Raw genomic sequence first — 22,283 nt, 5'->3', positions numbered from 1 at the left:
GGCCGGATAGGTATCTGTCGTTGTGGTCTCGTGTACACTTGCTGAGGTCGGCTCATAAGAGGGTGTGTCATTTTGCGTGTCCTGTCCGACCGATGACTAGTTGGCTGTACGACCGTCTGCCTGTTATGATTCAAACAAGCTTGATTAGCCCTCTCGTCAAGTCAAGGTGCGTGGGAGTGCAAATACACGACGGGAAAGGTCACTCACACCGAGCCCCGTGATCCCCAGCTCATTTAACTTGGCCACCAGCTTCGGCCCGATACTCACCGGTCCAAATCCATCTGGCAGCGCCACATTCGCCTTGAGGTACGCAAACTTGATATTCCGCGCTTTGTCCTTCAACTGCACCTGATTGCGCTCCTCCAGCTCCGGGCCCTGGTCATGTTGCGCGTCTAGCTTCAGGATTTTGGCGTATGAGGGACCCACCTCGCCGATCAGCGTGATTAGGCGCTCCTCCTCGGCGGGAGTCCAGGGCTTGCGGACTTGGTAGCCGCTGCCTGTGGCAGGAAGTTCGGCGCGTTGGGTCAGGGGAGGTAGGTCGCTGTTGTCGACGTCGGCGTCAGGGTTGGCGGCGGCGTCGGGGTTAGGCGGGTTGGCAAGTGCAGTCTTCCTCTTGCGGACTTCCTGCTTGGCCAGGTCTCGGGCATCGTTGAATGCTTGGCTGGCAGGGAAAGCGCCTTCAGGGTCCAGCGTTTCCCGTCGGGCGGCAGGAGCGCTGCTGGGCGGTATGGAGGGCGTTTGCTCGAGTCGAGTTGGTTGTGCGCCTAGCGGTGGGGCAGTGGAGCTTGGTCCAGCGTTGTTGGCGGATTGCGGCTGGAAAGGTCGTCCGAGGCGACGAGGCGAGGCAGTTGTCTGAAAGGTTGGCCGTGGGTGCGTGCCTGGCGTGGTGAAGTCGTCGTCCTCGTCTAGTGCGGGAAGCTCTTCTCGGAGTTGAGGATCGATGTTGTCATTGTTGACTTGGCGGCGACGTTTGGGTGCAGGGCGCTTGTCTGTTTCAAACTCCTCGTCGTCCGTTGCGGGAGCTGCTGCGCGCTTTTTGTTGCGCGGCGTTGGCTGCTGTGAGTCGATATCGTTGAAGCTTAGACGACGAGCATTCGGTTGAGGTTCATCGAAGCGAGGTCGTGGCCGAGGGTTCGCAGGATTGCTGGATGAAGGCTCATTGAGTGCTCTCTCAGCCAGTTCTCGCATGATCCGCTGCACCTGGTGTGGGTCAGGATTGGGAGGCACAGCGTTGTTCGCTGACAAGAGTTGTTCAGCGGTGTGTTGATCCTCCTCGTCGAGCACCTCGATGCGGTCCACAATGGACGGGGGTATGACACTTGATTGAGATTGGGTATCGAACCCAGTCTCCTCGGCGGCAGCTTGAGCCTTGAATTCGTTCAAGCGTGCGATATTGGCAGCCATATTCTTCGTCATCTTCTTTTTTGCCGCCTTGCGTGGTTGAGGCTTGGGCGGGGTTGAAACGTGTTGCTCCGTGGATTCGGCGAGTTCGTCATATCCAAGATCGATTTCGTCAGGCTGGCTTCCCACGAGACGCTGAGCAACGGCTTCAGCGCCGCCTTGAGCTTCGACAGCTTCTTGAAGCTCTCTTCCGCGATCCTCAGACCATCGAATGAGGTGCTGAAGGAAGTCCGCAAATGGGTAAGCCTCCTCTAGCTCGGCTAGTTTGACAGGGTTGGAGGCACTTGTAGTCACAAAGCGTTGGCGAAGGCTTTGAAGAAACTTTGTGATCATGTCCTTGTTGAAATCAGCCTCACCCTTGTCGACAATCTCCATTCCCCTATAAGCTCCTGTGTCTGTCGTGAATAGATCATGTATGTAATTGTCCGGATCGAAGCTGACTCCTTCTTGGTACGCCTCCGCAACCCGCATGATGAAGAGCTGAGTGCGTAGGATGTTGCCGAATTCGATCGTCTCGGATGCTAAGTTGGTTGAGAACAGACCACCAGATTCCAAGGACGCGAAGCCAGCTGGGAAAGACGGATAGATGAGCTGCAGAACCTCATCCTTCCGTGCGATATCACCAGTGATCATGGTGGCCAATAGCATGACCACATTGGCAGCGAAGAGGATGGCATCCGGGCGACGGGCTGCATCATCACCCACTGAGTCCCGAAGCTTGTGAGCAACGAGCTGAGTATTGATGAAGACTCGATTGCTGAAGTGAGCACGGTCATCCAGGAAGCCTTCAACAAGTCGCTTGCACCTCTTGAAGAGGAATATAGAAGGGTCTGCTCCATCTTGCAGCTGCTCCAGCGAATTTCTGTTTTTGGCGAAGAACTGGATGAGTTGAATAGAGTCCTCCCACACACTAGGGAGAGCTTCTATGATGTTGTCGACATTCAGACTCTGGAACTCGCTCTGTGTGCCAGCAGTAATGTCACTAGCGTCATCATCGGATGGCTCGACGACGCCAAGCTCTTCAACAACCGGCTCGAGGTGTTGTTGTTGTTGTACTCTTGGCTCGGGCTCTGGCTCGCGGCTTGTTGTTCTGGCACTGCGACGCGTCTGCTTTGGTGAGCCGACGGCCGACGGCGGCTTGCGTGGCGATTGCGGCGTGTCCTTTCTCTGAGCCGATCGTCCTCCGCGTGACGAAGCCATCTCGACGAGATGACACGACTGTTTTGCTGAGATGGAAGTATTCGCGTAAGGGTTAGGGCGAAGGAGAACGAAGCCGGCGTGATCGACGTGTCAGCCAAAACATTCAGAGTTGCTTTTGTACGCTAGCTTGATTGGGAAACTACCTTCACGTGACTCATGGCCGCCAATTCTGATTGAGCGGCAGGCAGTTATGTCTACATGAAAGCACCTGCGTAACTGCGAGTATTTGAAGAAGCAGGGAGCAGGTACAGAAGTATGTGAGCAGCGAAGACTGGATTCGGAAAGACCGCAACTTCCGAAGAACTGTTGAAGTTCTGCCACACCTATACTAGGACACCTCATCCAAGACTCGACATGATGCCCATACCGGTGCATCAATCGATGACCCCGCCAACTTCCTTTCAGCATCCTCCTGGGAGCTTGGTCGCTGCCTCAACGCCAAAACACCTCGCTAATATCATGCCCAGAGAAAGACTTCAAAATGATCCGAACTTGGACTCGCTCAATACTTTGCCGCAATCGGAGAAGAACCCAGCTTGTTTAATGTGAGTACGCTTGCCGGTCTTGTCGTCAAACAAGTTGAAGCCAAAGTTGGCTGCATGAGGCGGGGTGTAGAGGTGTAGAGACACCGCGACATCGGTCTCGGAAGGGTTGGAGATCTTGTGAAGGCCAATGTCATCAGATATGTAGGTCACCTGGTCGCGCTCGTACATCGTCTGCTTGACCACTTGAGGCGGTGTCCTTTGACCATCGCCTGCTTGGTCTGCGCTGGGCAGGACTTTGTTGTAAAGGGTTTCTGTCAACGAACCCTTCAATATCTTCATGACACAGTGAGCGTCTGCATGGTCGTGGATAGGTGAGCCACGGCCAGGGTTCCAGACAACGATCAGCAGGTCGGACTTTCCGTTGCCCTTGTCCACCAGATTGCGGGTGTAGTTCCGGCTGGGATCGGCGAATGCGTAGTCTTTCCACTCTGATTCTTTCGAGGTGTATATTGACATGAGATTGATGAGGTCTTGTGGATTGACATCGGCAGAGTCTATCCCACTTGATGGGCCCAGCACGTCGGACAAGGACTTGACCAGGCAGTGGAAGGGGTCACCTGGGGGTTTGAGGTCGTAGTGCATAGCGGAGGCTGGAGTCGAGGGAATGCAGGACGGAGCGGGCTTCGCATGTTGCAGCATCTTGGGTATAACTAGACCGCATGCGACGAGAACACGGAGTCCAGCCCAGTGGGCGCTGAAAAGTATAAATTAAGCCCGTTTAGACCGGGCGTTCGCAGGATGGATTGTCAGCAGTCAGATCAGAGATAAGATTGTTTGTGAGTTCAGAACTTGTCTCTCGAATGCGGTCTGAGGGTACGCCTTGTGATTACGGGCACGTGAAATCTCGTTCGACTCTCACGTCCTGCGATTGTGCAACATGCTGACCTTTCAATGAACTCTGCCGAAATGACTATCCACGGAAAGCAATGTATCGCGTAATATGAGATGGAATTCCGGGGTCACAAGGAGGTCAGGTTGCTGTCTGGAGGGGACGCGGCGGGTATCGCCGGCTAAACTTCGCGGGCAAAGTACACGTGACCTGGAATTTTCGTGGAAGTGAAGTCGCCCATTTGAGAGAGGCAACATGGCAGTTGCGACCAGAGTCACCTTCATCTGCACAGACTTTGGCAAAGCCCTCATACTCGACACCTGCCTACTCACTGATTCTTTGCCACCACCTCGCTCGTGCAGCATACACCACCACGAACTGACGAAAGCCATCTACCCCTCCATACACCGAATTTTGAGCACAGTCCGGCAAGATGGCGACGACGGTGGATAAGATCAAGGACATTGAGGCCGAAATGGCCAAGACGCAGAAGAACAAAGCCACATCATTTCATCTGGGTCAATTGAAAGCGAAGCTGGCCAAGTTGAAGAGAGAGCTGCTCACGCCAACATCGAGTGGTGGCGGTGGTGGTTCAGGCTTCGATGTTGCAAGAACGGGTGTGGCATCAGTCGGCTTCATAGGCTTCCCTTCAGTGGGCAAGTCGACCCTCATGAGTAGGCTGACAGGCCAGCACTCAGAAGCGGCAGCATATGAGTTCACAACGCTCACCACAGTGCCGGGCCAGGTCATGTACAACGGCGCTGCCATACAGATGCTGGATTTGCCAGGTATCATTCAAGGTGCAAAGGATGGCAAAGGTCGTGGTCGACAGGTCATTGCCGTGGCCAAGACGTGCCATCTCATCTTCATCGTCCTCGACGTCAACAAGCCATTGACCGACAAACGTGTCATTGAAACCGAACTCGAAGGCTTCGGCATCCGTATCAACAAGGAGCCGCCAAATATCGTCTTCAAGAAGAAGGACAAGGGCGGGCTCAACATCACCAGTACCGTTCCACTGTCTCATATCGACCACGATGAGATCAAAGCGGTCATGAACGAATATAGAATATCTTCAGCCGATATCGCCATTCGCTGCGACGCCACCATTGACGATCTGATCGACGTGCTCGAAGCGAAGAGTCGTAGCTATATTCCCGTCATCTACGCTCTCAACAAAATTGACGCCATCTCAATTGAAGAGCTTGACCTGCTCTACCGGATCCCGAACGCATGCCCAATCAGTTCCGAGCAAGGTTGGAATGTCGATGAGCTCTTGGAACAGATGTGGGAGAAACTCGAACTGAGGCGAGTCTACACCAAGCCAAAAGGGAAACAACCAGATTATACAGCACCTGTCGTCCTCCGCAAGAGCGCCTCGACCGTCGAAGATTTCGTAAGTCGATCCCACACATGCACACTGCCCGCTAATACTCGTCTAGTGTAACGCCATACATAAGACCATTGTAGACGACTTCCGTGTCGCCATCGTTTATGGACGATCAGTGAAGCACCAGCCTCAGCGCGTTGGCTTATCACACGAGCTAGCAGATGAGGACATCAGTAAGTACACCGCATGGGCGAATTATCACGTTATTAACGTGGTTCTTGCAGTCACCATCATCAAGAAATGATCCATCACATCCGTTCTGTTGGCTCTCGACAAAAGCTTCTCAACAAATTCGACAGATATGGTGTGAAGCAAATGGAGACCAGGCCTTGATTCAAGGTTTAGGCTTCATTTTAGCTGTTCGGTTATGCTAGGCGCAGCTTCGGCCCTGAAAAGCCGCCTATCCTCCCGTGAGGCAACGCGGACTTGGTCTGTGCTTCTCGAACTCACCCACAATGCTTGCAAACCTACAGGGTTTGCTGCAGAGTCCTCCTTGCTGATCGACAAGGACTGATTCGTATAACTTCTCAACATTGACATCGCCAAATTGCAGTGTGGCCGGACTTCGCACTCGAGACTATACCTAGCCAACAGCACTGTTCGTCCGCTACACCAACATCCGATACTGGTCGCTGACTTGAAACCGTATTGGCCGGATTGGGCGGGGTTGACCGTTCGACGTCCGGGATTAACACGCGATGCCGTTAGCAATTATCGCAGCTCGAATGTCAGGTACCAAACCCTGGTCAGCAGCCATGCAGAATGTCTTGTAGGTGCCCGTCGCGACATCGCAATGACGCCTGCAGGCCCAGAGCTCTGGAATCCACAACAAGAGTGAATTCCGACGACAGGTCGCTCAACGGGCAGACGTAATAATAGGATGCTCCAAAGGAATGAGCGCCTTCTTCACGATCGACAGCTATCGAGTGCGGGGGATTGCACGAGATCGCATCATATGCATTAAGCATATGAAGCACTCACTACGGCCATCTCGCTTGTCCTCATTATCGCCATGCGGTGATAGCATTGCCGTTCACTTGGGTCGCATTCCTCCGAGGAGCAGCGCTATTGAACCACTAGTGCGCCATTGAGCGAATGCGATGATCGTCTTTGCTGGTAGCGACAACACACCGGCATATCGATCCTTCCATTGCTATGCTTCGGTTCAGGACCTTTGGCATTTCGCATGTTCAAGTGTACCCATGAGTCATCCATCACATTCCATATTCGTTGGTTCTTGCGTCGCTCAGACCTAGGGCTGCTCCGAGATTGACGAAAGCCATTGTAGTGCTTAAGGATCGAGGATTGCGGTAACAAAATTCTGCTTGCGAACGAGCAAAGGAAGTCCTGGAGAAGCAGCGAATGGCGTACGATTGGCAATAATGCCCACCCCACCACTGTGAAGCCCATTGGGCTCCAACAGACACATTTCAATCAATTAGGTGTTACACCTTTCATTTGTCGACGCTGATTTGATGTGGTGGGTGAGTACGCCCTATTTAGCCGCCCGCCTGCAACTGCCTCCAAACCGTCGCTCACTTCTGGGCACCTCTTCCGGCTACTCGACTCTCTCTCCACATCGATCTCGAGCGCACGAGCAGCATCTGATGGGCAGGACATCTCTGTCCTCAGCAGGTCCGCCAGTGCCCCCACGGGTAGGAGATGCCTCATCTTAGGGCTAGAATGGTACTGAAAATTACCATTCCGCTGCGTACCAGTACGATACTGCCTACAGAGCTGCGCCAGATCTCTGATTGACGACTGCGGCACTATCAAGCCATACCGCAGGTCGGAGACGGAGTGGATGACCAATTAACAAATCATCTTATCAACTACCAGCTCAGGAGTCCATCAAGCAATAATGAATGCGCATATTCCCGTCTCGTTCGCTTGGAGTCAGACCGTGGGAGGCGCCTGACGAAATGCACGATTTAAGAACTCAATATTGCGTCGCGGTATCTTGAGGCGCTCTTTGATAGTTCTCTGAGTGCAGAACTCAGGAGACTTGAGCGCTTGAATAATTGCCTATTGTTTGAACAACCGCCTCGCCAGGACGACTTTACTGCATCGAGACCCGCATGCAGAGCATCGGCAGTTGTTCAGGTACAATTCTACAGCGGCCCGGTCGAGATTGAAATACTCTGCCTTGAGTAGCAGCACACCTGCCCGATTATCAGAGCATCACTTCGACGGGGATTCTGCTCAGGTGTCTTCGGTGGCTTGCCCCTCCACGCATCGTGTGGTGGAGGTACGAGGCTTTCCAAGCCACCACAGTCTAGGATCTTCTGAATCTAGGCTCGATATCGCCTAGAACCCCTGGAGAAAAACATTTTGTGGGCTCAACTTGACTCGGACTAGGCACCCCCCCTTTAAGCGTCCGAAGAGCGACCCGTGCCTTGAAACATCCCCGTCGGAGCTACCCTAGCCACAGCGCTCCCTGCCGCCCAGGGAAGGTCAATCCAATCGCCCGAGGGACCTCGAAAGCGACCCATCGGAACCTCTTCTGTCATAGTCGTGTTCCTTACTCGCACCTCGAGTTGAAGTTTGATAGACAGCATTAAGCAGATACGGGCCCACCGGGTCCCTGTCCTGTCTTTCACCGCTGTGCATCACCCTCAATAACACCTTGACACGTAGCATACTTCGACTGACGAGGACTGACGCAATCCACCAACAAAGAACATCTCGCCTGGTGCTACCCGGACCGACGGACAGGTGCATTGGTGATTCCACCAGCATAGTGCCAATGCAAGGCAACACGTCGGACCAGCAGCCGTGAGAGCAGCCTCGGGGCCTCAAATGCAAGTGTTGACTATGCCATCTGACCATCATCATGAGTCCCAAGGCTCTGGAGGTGGTCAAAATGCGTGGATCAATCCCATGGGAGGGATGTATTCGCCTTCCGGGTTACCGTCGACGACCATGTCGCCGATGCATGACTATTCTCAGTTCGACTACCACCAGCCGCCTGCATCTCTTCCAGGATCACTCGAACCGGCGTGCAGAATTGCACGGCCTCCCCCGTACGCTGCAGGAGTGCCGCAGATGCCGCCACCGCTCATCACAAGTCACAATGTCCTGTGGCCGAGCATGATAGCCTCCGGAGCACACCCATCTGGAGGTCACCCCGGGTCGTACCAGCCGCCAGTCCTTGCTGCAGCACCCATACATACACCACTGTCTGCTGGAACAATCTCAGATGTTACACCAACGAGCGCAAAGAGCAACACTTCCCGACGTAAGCTTACGGACGAGGAACGTCGGCAGATGTGCTTGGAGGCTGAGCAGAATCCCAGCATGAAGCAGACGCAGATAGGAGGTTAGTGGCCCCGAATGCTGTGCAACCTGAACAAGACTGACGTCTCTAGCCAAGTTCAACGTGGAGAGAAGGTAAGGGTGACGCATACGAGAAGTAACATTGGCTGATCTTGACAGCACTGTCTCCAAGATACTGCGGCAGAAGGACAAATACATAAATTTGCCTCCGTTGGAAGATGTTGTCAGTCCGGGAAAGAAATCAAAAGCAAAGTTGCCCGACTTCGAAAAGACGCTCGCCAACTGGGTACGCAATCAGCAACGAAACGGGATCGCGGTCGGCGACGAAGATCTGAAAAGGCAGGCGAAAAAGTTCTCCTTCAGCAGGAGTGACCAAGCCTTGCTGTCGAGCACGAGCTGGCTCGAGAAGTTCAAGCAGAAGAACCAGCTGGGAAAGTACACGGACACTGCGACTGATTCGACCGTGACAACACAAACAGAGACCTCTCCTTTCGCATCACCTGCATCATCAGAGGATGTGAAGGCTCCGGCATCCGCTCTAGACGACGACGCAGTCAAGGACGATAACGACCAGTTCTTCGATTTTGTAGGCAAGTCAGAAGACTTCTTCGAGGATCCCTCGGGCTTGTCTCCATTGTCCGATGAAGCTGTCCAGGACGACGACGTGATGACCGAACTGCCTTCCAGACCTACCTTCAGAGTTCCGTCTGGGACCAACCTCCATCGCCAGCGCAGTCAGACACTGAGCAACCTCGATGACTACGCATCGACAAGCACGATGTCCAGACCGACGCCGACAGCGATGGACTCGAAGCCACCTATGACACGGGCACTCACCACATCTTTGACGATGCAGTCACACGTCGACCCGGCAGTAGTCAAACGTCACAAGTCCGTTCCTGACATCCATGAGGACGTCAACAACGACGAGACAGTTCATTTCACACCGATGCATGCGCCCCCTCTTCCGCAGCCGTACCCCAGCGTGCCCTCTGAGTCTGTCTCGCCAGTCTCGATCACGAATCCGATAAGTCCGGCCGACGACGATCACTTGAAAGCCCTGCATGCAATCAAGAAGGCCTTGGAAGACAACCCTGGCCTCGCGGATCCGGACGACTACCTGGCGATAGGAAAGTTGATGGAGAAGGTGAAGCTGATCAGGAGTCCGACGCAGAGCAACGCATTCCTGCATACTGCTGATGGCAAAGGCGGAAGGAAGAGAGGGTACATGGGCATCTCTTGAGATTGACAGGTATCAGACTGGTGGCAGCAGAGGCTCTGTTCGACTGAGCAGTGCGCACTACAGTCCCTTCCGGCCATCATCTCCCTACCCCAGCCGACGCTCGACACCGATTCACACATCCACCGCAGACTTCACCACGCCACTGCTAGTCATACTAGCCATTCGGTGAACCAACACGACAGGGACTGGCTGCGACGGACACGCCGGACGCCTCGGCTCAGGCCACGTCTCGTTAACGCAGCACGATCATTCAACTTCGATTCGACTCGGCGCTTATAGAACGCTAAGGCCAATAGCACGCCACACGGCGCTTTCTTTATCTCTTCTCTGACGGCCGCGACGTTATGTGTCCAGCTCTTTCGGGCCTTCTCACTTCGGAGGACGAGAACGATTTCTAGCATTAGGTAGCATCGAAGGACGTTCGGGTCCAGGGCATGGGATGACGGCAAGGACCGGACGACTGGGAGACTGTGAAAGGAGCACAAGCTCGCACATCTCATGACAGGACGGGACGTATAGCATGAAGAAGGAAGACACTGAGCTGCAAAGCTCAAAGGGACTGACCTTCACAGGTCGAATGGAAACAACAGCACATTGAGACGCCACGACCGACACCAGAAAGGGCAGCGATGCCGCAGCTCGCAGCAATGCGACGAACGAAGAGCAGCCAGTGCTCGAGCATTTCATTCTTCTTGAGACGGCCGATAGCGCATGCACTGTCTGGTGCAGGACAGAGGGATGACGGCGGAGTTGAGGACCACGGAAGTCAAATAGGCAGGTGAAGCAAATACGTGGCACTCAATCCGTACTGCCACATATCTGAGCGCAGTAAGCCAAGCAGTACGGTTCACCATTTGATGGTTGTCCCATCCACAGCCCACATGGGCACATTCTACATAGTAGATTCGAAGCTCTAAAATTTCGCAAATGTCGTGCCAAACCTTCGAACATGCCTTTCACGACTCGCGAGTCCGTCCAGTGCGTCCATACAGTACACCCTCCTCCCCGAAGATACTCGACAGAACTCGTGCCTCGAAAACAAACCTCCCGCCTCACACCCATTTGTAGGAATTTATGACTTCATCTGACGGAATTCGTGCAGCCAATTGGAGGTCAGAGGTGGCTTTTGCTTCACTTCTTTGGTTCGGGCTGGGCCGGAACTACGGATTTCTGTCTTAGCCATGATGTTCTCATCAACAGCACGAATCGAAGAGTAAAGGTGAAGATAGGAGGATGAGGTCCGCGTACGCTGTGTTACGAAAAAGTTGCAGCGGAATTGAGTACAAGAGCTCGGAGGAAGGTCGTTCAGGTGGGTGGGGCGTACTGACCCGGCAAACATATTCGTCCAGGTACACACACCACTCACACCGTGCAAGTACTGTACCTCCATCATCAGAGACACTGGTATTGCGAGGCAAGTCTCGCCGGTCACTCTCTCTTACGCCATTCATCGGCTTCACATCGCCGACGACGTACTCTACAGGTAGGCATGCACGACACCGAACTGCCGCTCCAGGAAATAGCGATCTTCACCGCCAAAACATTGGGCAGCAACGCCATGTCCTCGCTTGACACACCTTCTACGTGATGCAAGTCATCAACAAGCGAGCTTCATTGCTCTACTTCAATAGCGACATCGGAGAGCTTGCCTTTGTAACCAAAGAGTCGATCTTATGGAGATGCCTGCAGACCATCTGAGCAGTAATGGCACTGATGAGACTTGATGTGAGCTCGCGTGTCTCGCTTTATGCCTTGCCCGCCTCATCTCCGCTGTGCGTTTCCCACACGCGTGTCTCGATAGCCCAAAACCTGTGACAGATCGCAGTGGGCGGTCGGTGTTTGCGAGAGAGCGTCTCAGAGGAACTCCTAGACCAGTGCTGCTTTCAGGCAGATGGGAGCCGAACGAGGCCACTCACTGGGCGTCGCATATCAATCCCTCCAGCTGACCAGCATACACCTTGAGATACAATGCTGCAGTAGGTAGGTCTGCTACTTGGTGCTCTGTACTGGGTACTTACCTCGCACTACGGATCACGTCTTGGGCAGACTGCGTAGCAAGGTAGGTGCTACTGTCTGGGACTACACAATAGTTGCCATCCCATCAAGCACGCTGACTCGTAGTCTGTTTGCACCGATTTTGCTCACCACTGGATCGTCGAGTAGGTACAGCAAGACCGACGAATAATCAAATGGATGGAGCATGGATTACTTTTCGACGCAACCGGCGCAGGCATCCGGCAAGGTCTACGGTCGACGATAACATCAGCAAGCCACGCACGAGAGCTGTGATCAGCTGGACCTCCAGCATAGCCGCTTGATACCAAATGCAACTGAGATCACCAAGATACATGGCAGCATGTCGTTCCAATAGGGCATCCCGAAGTCCGCTGTCAAGTGTCAAAAGATCTTGTCACCGGACTGTCAGAAGAAGCAAAGAACATTCCGACCAAAAGTTTCCCACTAGATCCGAGTTACAGCTTTCCCTGCCCTGGCACTCACGCTGCAACCCGACATCTTGGATTCGGCTCGAGAAAAGTGTGGGTGGTACAGAAACGGCGTTCCTGCATGATTCCCAGGTGCCGGTTCTCAGGATGTGGTTCTTCTGCCTGAGATGAGCTGACGGGGAGACAGATGAAGCCTAATAATTTCGTCAAGAGTCATCAAGAGAAGGACAAGCACACGGGATGGTGCGAAGCGGAAGGTGAGGCATGAACCTGGTTGCAAGCGAGAATGAATTCGAGTAGCAGACTCAAGAAGCAGGCTGCGCTAGTCACAGAAGAACATGCAGATCTTTTGCTAGCTACCATTCGTTACGACCCGCAACTTCTCATTCCGCCACTGGCCTTCCGATCTTGACTGCTGGCGTCTCTCCCTATCGGGCGGTCTTGACCGCGGTTGCTGCTGCTGCCGCTGCTGCTGCCCGACCATAGGCGACGCCGCAAACAAATCCTTCTCATCCCTCGACTCCTGCCGCCTCTGGGCCGCCTTCAGTTTCCTCGCCTTCTCTTCCTGCTCCTGCCGCGACGAGCTCGTCGTCTTCTGCAGCTCGATGTGAGGCAAAAGCTCGCTGCTTGTCAGATCAGACGGCTCCTCGTCCTCTGCGCCAGCCGTCGTCCAATCAGCGCCCCGATCTGCCATGAGCTCAGTCGGGGTCTTGCTCAGCATTTCGGGACACAATCTGACGATGATAAGCTCAATGATGCCGTAAATCCAGTACTTGTTCAGTCTGGCTTCGCCGAAGACATCTAGAATGTCTTCTACTTGTCTCTGTGCGGTGTTGGCTTCTCCATCGTGATCTTCGAGTGTTTGATCTGCTCCGAAGAGAGCCCGGACGCCGACCTTGGGAAGCAGAGAGAGCAGATCGTGAGCAGCAGTGGCACGAATCTCGAGAGCACGCTCTGGTGTCGGCGGTGGAGGCGCGGCTGGGCCGAGAGAGTTCTGTGGGAATATTGTTGCGCGCAAGTTGATCAGGAGTAGCGGTATGAGAGATGGAGGGAACAGGTGCTTCGTTATCGAGGTGTGGAGGAATCTATAGGCGCTGGTTAGCTTACGATGGCGGAGGAATCGTCGCAGACAGTCAAATGGATGTGCATGAGAGAACACGATGATGGCGAGCGCTGGCAAGACCTAGCTGGCGAAGATACTGGTAACATGGCACGATACGATGCACAGGCTGTTCATCATGTCCAGTCGTTGGATTCACGGTACGAGATGACCAGCGGACAGTATTGCGGTGCTGCGGATTGCACATATGGTCGTTCCTGCTGTTCACAGCTTGTCGCAGCCCAACGAGCCTTCGACAGCGAGGACGATGCCCCTTTCTTTGCCCGCCTCGAGCAACCGCGACATGTGCCCAGAGCTCCCGGGCTTGAGCTCTCCGCTCTCGGTTGCGCTTCGGCACGTTCGCGGCGCAGTGAGACGGCAGGATAGATGCGAGCCGTAACCTCAAATCCCAGAGGCAGCCGCTAGTGTCTCGAATGACTCGCTTGACAGCAACAAGCAAGGATCTAGACGGCGTCTACATCCATCCTAGTCGGGAAACACGCGCTTCGAAAGCGTGCTCGACAATGTTGCGCGAAAAGAGGGAAGGCGACCACAACGGTCGGAGGGCGAGTAGCGAAGTAGCTTGAAGCGCCGCTAAAACATCCGCCGGCAGTAGTGGCAAACGCGGGCTTCAGGCTTAGAAGCCTTAATGATTCCGAAATGCCAGATTGTTGAGCAAAAAGACCAATGCAAGGCTAGCATGTGGACTTCGTGCTTCTCATGCAATGCAAGAAGATGAGAGCGGTCGAAGCCGCTGTCAATCGAGAACGCAAAGTCGGCCAATGTGATTTGGTGGGCTTGAGGAGTCGTGAGGAGAAGTGACAGATCAAGTTCGTGAGGTGTTTGAGGGCGCAGGATGGAGACGCAGGCCTTGTCGGGAAAGCAAGGGCTCGTGGACCTCGTAGTGTGGCTGGACTGGCGTGCCTTTTGTTGAGGGCCGATGCCGATCCGAGCACGGAAAAGGCCTCGCGCATGTCCAATGAGATGTCGAGAGCAGGGTGAACGAGAAAATACTCTGCGACGACGAGGTGTGATTGGTCTCTCAGGTTGAATTTTCGATCAATGTCAGCATTCGTGATGTTGCATTTTCATCTCACCAGTCCTCTTTGGTGCTTTTCCAGCGAGCACCGACGTGGAGTGCGCAGTCTGATGGAGTCTCGTGGTCACCAGATGCTGCGGCATCAGCAGGAAGGGGCCGTGCCTTCCTGTCCGCCTGATCCTAGGTGACATCTGATTGCAAAAGTTTCATCCATTTTTGGCGTATATATCATCGTCGAGCTCGATTGGCGTCAGCAGGATGACAACAGTCTGGGTCCGAGAAAGCCTGTCCATGCCCACGACTGGCAACATGGGTCTCTGGGCACTGAGTCGTTTTGAGACATGGATGGCAAAGCATGCTCGATAGAGAATAAGTCCAAGATGTGGTCCGACCAATCATACCCCAGAGACGCCTTGTGAGCAGTACATGTGCGGTACTGTAAATACCTTGTATCGAAGATCATTGGCGAAGAATGGGATTGTGGTAATTTTCGACCCACACGCACTCGATGCGCATGCTGGACGCCAGCATGTGCGACGTCAAGACGACTCTGAGGGCGAAAAGCAGCTTCTCGACGCATATTGGCTCTGGAATTGATCATATGACCAGCATTTGATGCACATGCAAGGTAGACGAGGAGATTGCAGCATCTCATTGTCGCTCCGGCTCTTCCTCGAAGCGATCTCATGCACAACGATGAAATGAAGGACGTAGCACAACAGGGAAGACTCACCTATCAACTATTGATCCAGTACTGTTGGGCCGTTCCTGGCCCGAGGTCAAAATGTGTCGAAAGAAGGCCAAAATACCGATAAGCCATGGCATGCGGGTGGACAAACTGAGGAGCATGGAGACAGCGGAGAAGATGCTGTAGTCGAGGACCATTGCATCATGTTGACTCGACTTGGTTGAGCCAGTGAGGGTTGGCGTGTGCACCTGATTTCGTTGCCTTGGGGGAAGATGCCGCGCATGCATCAACCCACGACCCGTGAACTTCAGCCCAATGACGGCCATGTAGCACCACTGGAGGATAGCCCAGAACCAGAAGGCAATCGATTGGCGAGACGATGTCGAGTGGACTGTTGAGGCTTGCTCTTGTTGACTGGAGAGGAGGCCGAACTTCTCCAAGCGGCCACGAGCGTCTGCTTGCATCTCTTCGCCAGTGATTTTAGGGTGCGTTCGTCGACTGATGATGACAGTGACCTTCGACATCATCTCGTGCAAGAACCAGCCCTGACATAGACGGTCGTTGATTGCCCGTCCCAAGATCAGATCCGCAAGTACATCTGTCACCAGTATTCGGAGACTCGAGTTCTGCAGATCCTCTGTAGGTAACAACACCGCAAGCGCTCCTTGGATAAGCAGCTGGCGATGCGCTCGCTCGGTCGCAGTCCGCGCATCATCCGACAGGGCTGGATCAAGAGCAGGATGCGGATTTAGAGCATGATATACCTGTACAAGATCGCTACCGTACGGCAGGGATCCATGAGAAATGGTCGCTGCTTGGAAATCTAAAGAGTTAGAAAATGAAGACATGCTGGACGTGATATGACCTACCTTCGACGTGCTGTACAAGTATTGCCGGGACCTCGTCGAGTATGAGCCCAGCGATGTCAGCATGTCGGAGTCTCTGCTCCAATGCTCGACTACAATGGGCGACAATATGAACAACCTCGTCCACAAAGGCTTGATCTGGCGTGATCTTGGTATACCATGGCTGTATAAAGTCTTTCACCACGATCGATATGATAGCATATAGCTGAATGTCGACATCGTTGGAACTCGTCAATGGCGGCAACGCGCCCTCGATGGGTCCTGGACTTGCTCGATCGGTGGCATTAGACTCTCCGATCAGTATCCGTCTGATCAGCGACAGTGTCGCCGCGTCGGACAGATACTCATTGCTCGGCGGCTCCGACTTAGGCGTCTTGCGCGGGCGCGCAGGCGAGGCGGCTCGTGAAGGAGTCGGGGTGCTGTTTGCGACAGCAGACAGCTGGGAATGCTGTGCAGTGGAAGCGGCTTTGAGGGTGGGTTGCAGAGGAGCACCGGTCATGCTCAGAGAACTGGGACAGATGTGGGCATGACTGAGGGTCTTATAAACGCTCACCCGGCTGGCTGACGCAGTAAGGTTGGGCTGCTCACCGGTCAGTCAAAGGTGCAGCGATGTTGTGGCAGTGATTGATTGGCTGCCGTCAAAAAGTTGTTCGTAATTCACGAACATCGAGGCCAGTCGTTATCGATAACGAGGAGTGCCGCAATCTGCCTAGGGATTTCTTTTCCGCCGGCGATAGTGGCTTGAAATATGTTTGTGTTTGCACAAGCAACAGTGTGCTACTGGTAAGCTGCTTAGTCAAAAGTGCTCTATCAAAGGCGATGCTGGCACCGTCATGTTAGATCGTTCCTTCCACTTTGCTGTGAGGTAGGAGGTTGCAATTTACAAGATGGCAGCCACGAGTCAGAAATTCCCTTTGTGGCTTGACTGTGATCCAGGCACGTCAAATTCCTCGAAAATATATCCGGAAGGCTGACATGAGGTACAGGACACGACGACGCTTGCGCGATTCTGCTAGCCGCCTATCATCCTGCACTGCATCTCCTGGGTATCAGCACTGTCTACGGCAACTCAAGCTTGACCAAGACAACCAACAATGCATTGGCGGTGCTCGAGGCCATTGGAAAGCCAGAGGTACCAGTGTTTCCTGGCGCTGCGAAACCCTTCTGCCGAATACATCATTCAGCGGTAGACATTCACGGCGAAAGTGGCTTGGATGGGACAGACCTTCTTCCAGTGCCATCAAGGAAACCTCTGAAGCATGTGAACGCTATCAAGGAGATGCGCGACAGCATCATGGCGTGTGCTCCAAATACAGCTTGGATCGTGCCGACTGGCACTCTCACTAACGTGGCTCTGCTATTCGCCACGTTCCCTGAGGTCGTCGATCACATCAAGGGTCTTAGTATCATGGGCGGAGCGATTGGTGGCGAATTCTCAGATGTCTACCTCGGGCCTGAGTACACTGGTAAAGACGGCCAGAAGCATAAGCGGGTTGGCAATACCACGCCATTCGCCGAGTTCAATATCTGGTGTGATGCAGAAGCCTCAAACAGCGTCTTCCGAAATCCAGTCTTGAGGAAGAAGACATATCTGATACCGCTGGATATCACTCATCAAGCAGTGGTCACGAAAGATATCAGGGAGATGCTGCTCTATGGCCTGAACAAGTCTGGCCCACAGCCAACTCGCCTTCGAAGGATGTTCAATGAGCTGCTCATGTTCTTTGCACATACCTACGACACTGTCTTTGCCATGAAGGAAGGGCCGCCCTTGCATGATCCCCTGGCTGTGGCTATATTGCTCTGGAATCATGCTGACGAGGAGACGAGGATCAATTTTGACGACAGAGGAGGTGAGCGGTGGAATGTTGACGTTGTGTTAAGCGGCGAGCAAGTCGGTCGTACTGTGGCAGTGTCGGAAAAGGCAGGGATCGTTATACCGAGGACGCTGGATCTGAAGAAGTTTTGGCAGACTCTGGAGGAATGCATGGAGCGGGCAGACCAAGCAACTGGCAAATTGGTCTGAGATGATGTTTATGGCACAGTGTCGGAAAGTAGCACTGGCGTGGGCTTTGATAGACGTCTTAGGATACCTAGGTAGAATAATGCTGTGGAAGGGTCCCAGCTTCTAAGGCGCTACCTAGTTGCCTGCCTATGAGCATTGCACTTATATCTCTTGTCGACAGCAACAAAGTTGGGGGCAACCCTACGCATACGATGGCTTTGAGACTGCATGCTTAAGAGGCTACTTACGCTGCGATCTCTGCCGTGTTTGCGGTAACGGATACCACACTCACCTCCGAATTGTGTTGCCTCCAGTTTAGCAGTCGGCATTGCAGGTGATCTCGGGTCTCCGAAAGAAATAGTTTCGGCACCCCGCGGCCGGCGAAAAATCTTGGCCGACAGAAAACTCTTGGCGCAAAGTTGCCCACTTTCAGTCTTGACTGCGCTTCATCAAACTGCTTTCTCAATCAATCGTTCGTTCGTCTCATACCGTCGCTCACCCTCCACGACTCTCCAACACACTCAATCAGTCGTCCAATATGGCTACCACTCAAGGCGCTATCTCCAAGCGTCGCAAGTTTGTCGCCGACGGTGTCTTCTATGCCGAGCTCAATGAATTCCTCCAGCGCGAACTGGCCGAGGAGGGCTACTCTGGTGTCGAAGTCCGCGTGACTCCCACTGTCACTGATATCAGTACGCTCAATTTTGTCTCAAGACACTACCATAGTGTCGCACAAGATTCTGGCTAACAAAGCCCAACAGTCATCCGTGCTACCCACACCCAAGAAGTCCTCGGCGAGCAGGGCCGTCGCATTCGCGAGCTCACCTCCCTCATCCAGAAGCGCTTCAAGTTCCCCGAGAACTCGGTCTCGCTCTACGCTGCCAAGGTCCAGAACCGTGGTCTCTCCGCTGTCGCTCAGTGTGAGTCCCTGCGCTACAAGCTGCTCAACGGTTTGGCCGTCCGTCGTGCCTGCTATGGTGTGCTCCGCTTCATCATGGAGTCCGGCGCCAAGGGCTGCGAGGTCGTCGTTTCTGGCAAGCTTCGTGCTGCCCGTGCAAAGAGCATGAAGTTCACTGTGAGTCCATACTCTTTGAGAAACTGGCATACCATTGCTGACACAATCTTCAGGATGGCTTCATGATCCACTCCGGTCAACCCGCCAAAGACTTCATCGACTCGGCCACCCGCCACGTCCTGCTCCGACAAGGTGTCCTCGGTATCAAGGTCAAGATCATGCGCGGCTCCGACCCCGAGGCAAGGCCGGTCCCCAGAAGTCTCTGCCTGACTCCGTCACCGTCATCGAGCCCAAGGAAGAGCAGCCCATCGTCCAGCCTTCGTCGCAGGACTACGGCCCGAAGGCTCAGGCTGCTGAGCAGCGCCAGGCACAAGATGCTCGTGCACAAGAGGAGGCTGAGCAGCAACAGCAGGGTGGCGAGCAGGGTGGTGAAACCTTCGAGTCTTAGGTGGACACGAATGGCTACGACGGCGGCTACGATTTCATTGATCCCAATGACACGTGGCATCCGGACTTGCATATGCCTACTGGCGAGTGAGAGATGACACCAAAACACACCACATCCAAACGACGATTGACATAACGTTTGCCACGCAGATGCATAGCATGGTCGGCCTGCGGACGAAAGTTCCAGGTTTCTCTGCTAGGACGTGCTCGCAGGCACACATGGTCCATAGTTGCCATGTTGCTGCAGAATTGCCGGAAGCTCTGCAATCATAAGATACTCAGATACCAAAATCAAGGAATGAAATTAATCACAAGCACTGACCGATCTCCATTGCGTATATCGAGCATTTCTTGAGTCGTCCTGGCCTTGATTGGTTTCGTGGACAGCGCATAGTATGTTGTTCTGACTTAACACAGCGTTCCCCAAGCTGGCAATCCGTCTGCGCGTCTTGCTGCCGAGCAACGCCCAGGAGCTCATCCCAAGGCAAAAGTTGATCAGCGAACAAGGATAAATTTCGAGGGTCCTCCCCAACTAGGAGATCCAAGGCAAGCCTTCACGTTGTTCGATGCTCAGGTGAGCCTCAACTTAAGATGAACCGCTCGATCAGCAGAAGCATCGTCCTCTGTGACCCAAGTACCCCGAAAAGCGTTGTCAAAGTGTTGACTGACTGAAGCCTGTTAATCTTCCTGAACTTCTAGCCGACTGCTGGTAAATATGTAAGGACCTTTCAGAGCCACTATAATAATAATGGAAATTTGTACAGTCTCTCTACAGTAATGAATTCCCTGACGTCGAGTGACTCGACTCGCTTGTGGCCGTGGTGGGTACTACCCAGTGGGTAGCACCTAATAAAACCTCGCCGTCATCCCGTGAGCACTCTATCCGACTTCTTGTCCTTAGACCATTCAACGACCTTAGGATCAAGCACTGCAGATTGAATTATTGCAAATTGAGGTAAAGTACAGCTGCAGGCACTGCTCGTCTTTTCCCATGCAGCAAGTCGTGCCGAGTGTCGCAGTGCTGCCCTGCGCCTGCCATTGGTCCCATCACGCGCCATGTTCGAAGGCGTCCTCCAGCGTGATGGCGTACTTCGTGGGTCGTGGCGCTGTCAATCTGCTTGGTGCTATCTTTGGCCCCCGGGATGCTGCTGTCTCTTTCTAGCTGCGCCCTGTGGTTATCAAGTTCCTGTCTTTTCTGCCTTAAGGCGGCTTCTGTGTTTCTCTCGTTGTGTTGTGCACACCTGTTCGACGTTTCTACGATGACGAGCAAGCCAACCACCAACGAACCCTAGCAACGATGTCTACGCCGAGTGGTCGATCGTCACCAGAGCGTTTCAAGTCGCTGCGGTCGAAAGTATCTTTTCGCAAGGGGAAGCCAGACAATTCGCATGACTTCCCCACGGCAGTCCTCGCGGCAGAGGCCTCTTCAAGTCCAACTGCACGGCCGGCGCAAGTATCTCCCGCCGACTCATGTCCTCCTGCCAACGATGGCGACATTGCACTATCTATTGGAACTGCCACAGCGCCTTCTCAAGCACGGCCTGCTGTATCGAGGAGTCCGCGCTGGGACGAAGCCGTGGCCGACTTCATGAAAAATCGAATTAGAGAGTACGAAGCTTTCCATCTCCCAGCGGGAAGGGCCGAGTACGAGGACCTCGGATTCTCCCAAGGCGGCATGTCGTTCGAGAGCTCCATTCTGAGCAGGAGAATTCCGGACGTACTTTCAGGAGAAATGGATGAAGTGTCCCATGTCTTTGTACGAAGATTGAAAGGCTGGCTGCCCGCTCTCGGCGCGACCAAAGCGCTGACAATGACTTTGACGCGACTGGACCCGAATCAACTTGCGCCATATCTCGTTGCTGGAGCCTTCTTCGTCATAGAGGTAGGTCCAAACTGAGCAATTCTGTTACAATCTCCGCCATGATTTCCGTCGCGGGCCCCGCCAGGTCATTCGCTCACACTACTTAGTTCTTGCTTAACACAATCCCCCCAGACCAGAAAGCAGCGGCTCTGGAGGTTGTCTCAGACAGCATGATCATCTTACTAAAATGGAAGTCTTACGAAGAGAACACTTCTCCAGTCCATCAGGCGAGCACAGACGAGTGGGCAAAGAAAGCTGTAGCGAGAATAGACCAATACCTGCCTGATATCTACACTAAAACGTTACGGATCCAAGCCAGGATTCGTGCTGACACCCGCACTCGAAGAGGCTTCTCTGTTGCTGCACTGCTTGGCAGTATCGAGGCTTGGAAAGCCGATCTCGTCGAACTCAAACGCGTTGATAAGGAGTGTGACGCCGAGAAAGCTATCCTCAAGGAGTGCCTAGAAAGGCAGGACTACAATTCGAAAGTTCTCAAATGGATCAGGAAAGAAGGCGCCCCGGACCCCCACCACAACGATATCAGGAAGAGGACCGGCATGGATCAGGAGCAGTACCGGCACGCCGGTCAATGGTTTCTTCAGACGCGGTGCTTTCAGGACTGGATGACACCAGGCGACGATGAAGCAGTCCAGAGACTTGTGCCAGGCAGTAGTGACGCGACTCGAAGGCTTGTACCAGCGGACCATGAAGCAGATCGAAGGAATATGTCACGCAATCTCGAAGCAGCTCAGATAGTCACTCCAAACGACATTGACGCTGCTCAGAGAGTTGCATGGCTAAGGGGCACAATGGGAACCGGAAAGACAACACTGATGTGTCAAGCGATCTCCATGTTCTCCGAAGAGGAGGAACGCCGACTCCCGGGTCAGTTGCGAATCGTTTATCACTACTGCAGCGCAAGCACGAACGCAGGA

At 53.7% G+C, this 22,283-nt stretch overlaps 7 protein-coding genes across 7 annotated transcripts; 4 read left to right on the top strand and 3 right to left on the bottom strand.

The window, feature by feature from the left end:
* Positions 1-156: 156 nt before the first annotated feature.
* AB675_11795 (uncharacterized protein) lies at positions 157-2,601 on the bottom strand (the record flags this gene model as incomplete). The annotated part of the gene is made up of 1 exon (XM_018140671.1): positions 157-2,601. The coding sequence occupies one exon, from the start codon at positions 2,599-2,601 to the stop codon at positions 157-159; it is 2,445 nt and encodes an 814-aa protein (XP_017996725.1).
* A 476-nt stretch (positions 2,602-3,077) lies between these two features.
* On the bottom strand, positions 3,078-3,785 carry AB675_11794 (Cysteine dioxygenase; the record flags this gene model as incomplete). Its single annotated transcript, XM_018140670.1, has 1 exon — positions 3,078-3,785. One exon carries the CDS (start codon positions 3,783-3,785, stop codon positions 3,078-3,080), a length of 708 nt encoding a protein of 235 aa, XP_017996834.1.
* A 623-nt stretch (positions 3,786-4,408) lies between these two features.
* Positions 4,409-5,609, top strand: AB675_11793 (Ribosome-interacting GTPase 1; the record flags this gene model as incomplete). The annotated part of the gene is made up of 3 exons (XM_018140669.1): positions 4,409-5,371; positions 5,418-5,538; positions 5,590-5,609. The coding sequence occupies 3 exons, from the start codon at positions 4,409-4,411 to the stop codon at positions 5,607-5,609; spliced, it is 1,104 nt and encodes a 367-aa protein (XP_017996760.1).
* Positions 5,610-8,287: 2,678 nt separating this feature from the next.
* AB675_11792 (uncharacterized protein) lies at positions 8,288-9,884 on the top strand (the record flags this gene model as incomplete). The annotated part of the gene is made up of 3 exons (XM_018140668.1): positions 8,288-8,684; positions 8,734-8,755; positions 8,801-9,884. The coding sequence occupies 3 exons, from the start codon at positions 8,288-8,290 to the stop codon at positions 9,882-9,884; spliced, it is 1,503 nt and encodes a 500-aa protein (XP_017996705.1).
* A 2,796-nt stretch (positions 9,885-12,680) lies between these two features.
* On the bottom strand, positions 12,681-16,519 carry AB675_11791 (uncharacterized protein; the record flags this gene model as incomplete). The annotated part of the gene is made up of 3 exons (XM_018140667.1): positions 12,681-13,413; positions 15,200-15,977; positions 16,024-16,519. 3 exons carry the CDS (start codon positions 16,517-16,519, stop codon positions 12,681-12,683), a joined length of 2,007 nt encoding a protein of 668 aa, XP_017996797.1.
* Positions 16,520-16,907: 388 nt separating this feature from the next.
* Positions 16,908-18,046, top strand: AB675_11790 (Uridine nucleosidase; the record flags this gene model as incomplete). Its single annotated transcript, XM_018140666.1, has 2 exons — positions 16,908-16,920; positions 17,007-18,046. 2 exons carry the CDS (start codon positions 16,908-16,910, stop codon positions 18,044-18,046), a joined length of 1,053 nt encoding a protein of 350 aa, XP_017996738.1.
* A 517-nt stretch (positions 18,047-18,563) lies between these two features.
* On the top strand, positions 18,564-19,488 carry AB675_11789 (40S ribosomal protein S3; the record flags this gene model as incomplete). The annotated part of the gene is made up of 4 exons (XM_018140664.1): positions 18,564-18,717; positions 18,787-19,100; positions 19,154-19,288; positions 19,330-19,488. 4 exons carry the CDS (start codon positions 18,564-18,566, stop codon positions 19,486-19,488), a joined length of 762 nt encoding a protein of 253 aa, XP_017996802.1.
* Positions 19,489-22,283: the final 2,795 nt, after the last annotated feature.

The sequence above is a fragment of the Cyphellophora attinorum genome, assembly GCF_001299255.1.
Source record: "Cyphellophora attinorum strain CBS 131958 chromosome Unknown Contig28, whole genome shotgun sequence".
Taxonomy (NCBI): Eukaryota; Fungi; Ascomycota; class Eurotiomycetes; order Chaetothyriales; family Cyphellophoraceae; genus Cyphellophora; species Cyphellophora attinorum.
Note: the sequence above shows the minus strand (reverse complement) of the source record. Positions and strands in the feature narration are given on the sequence as shown.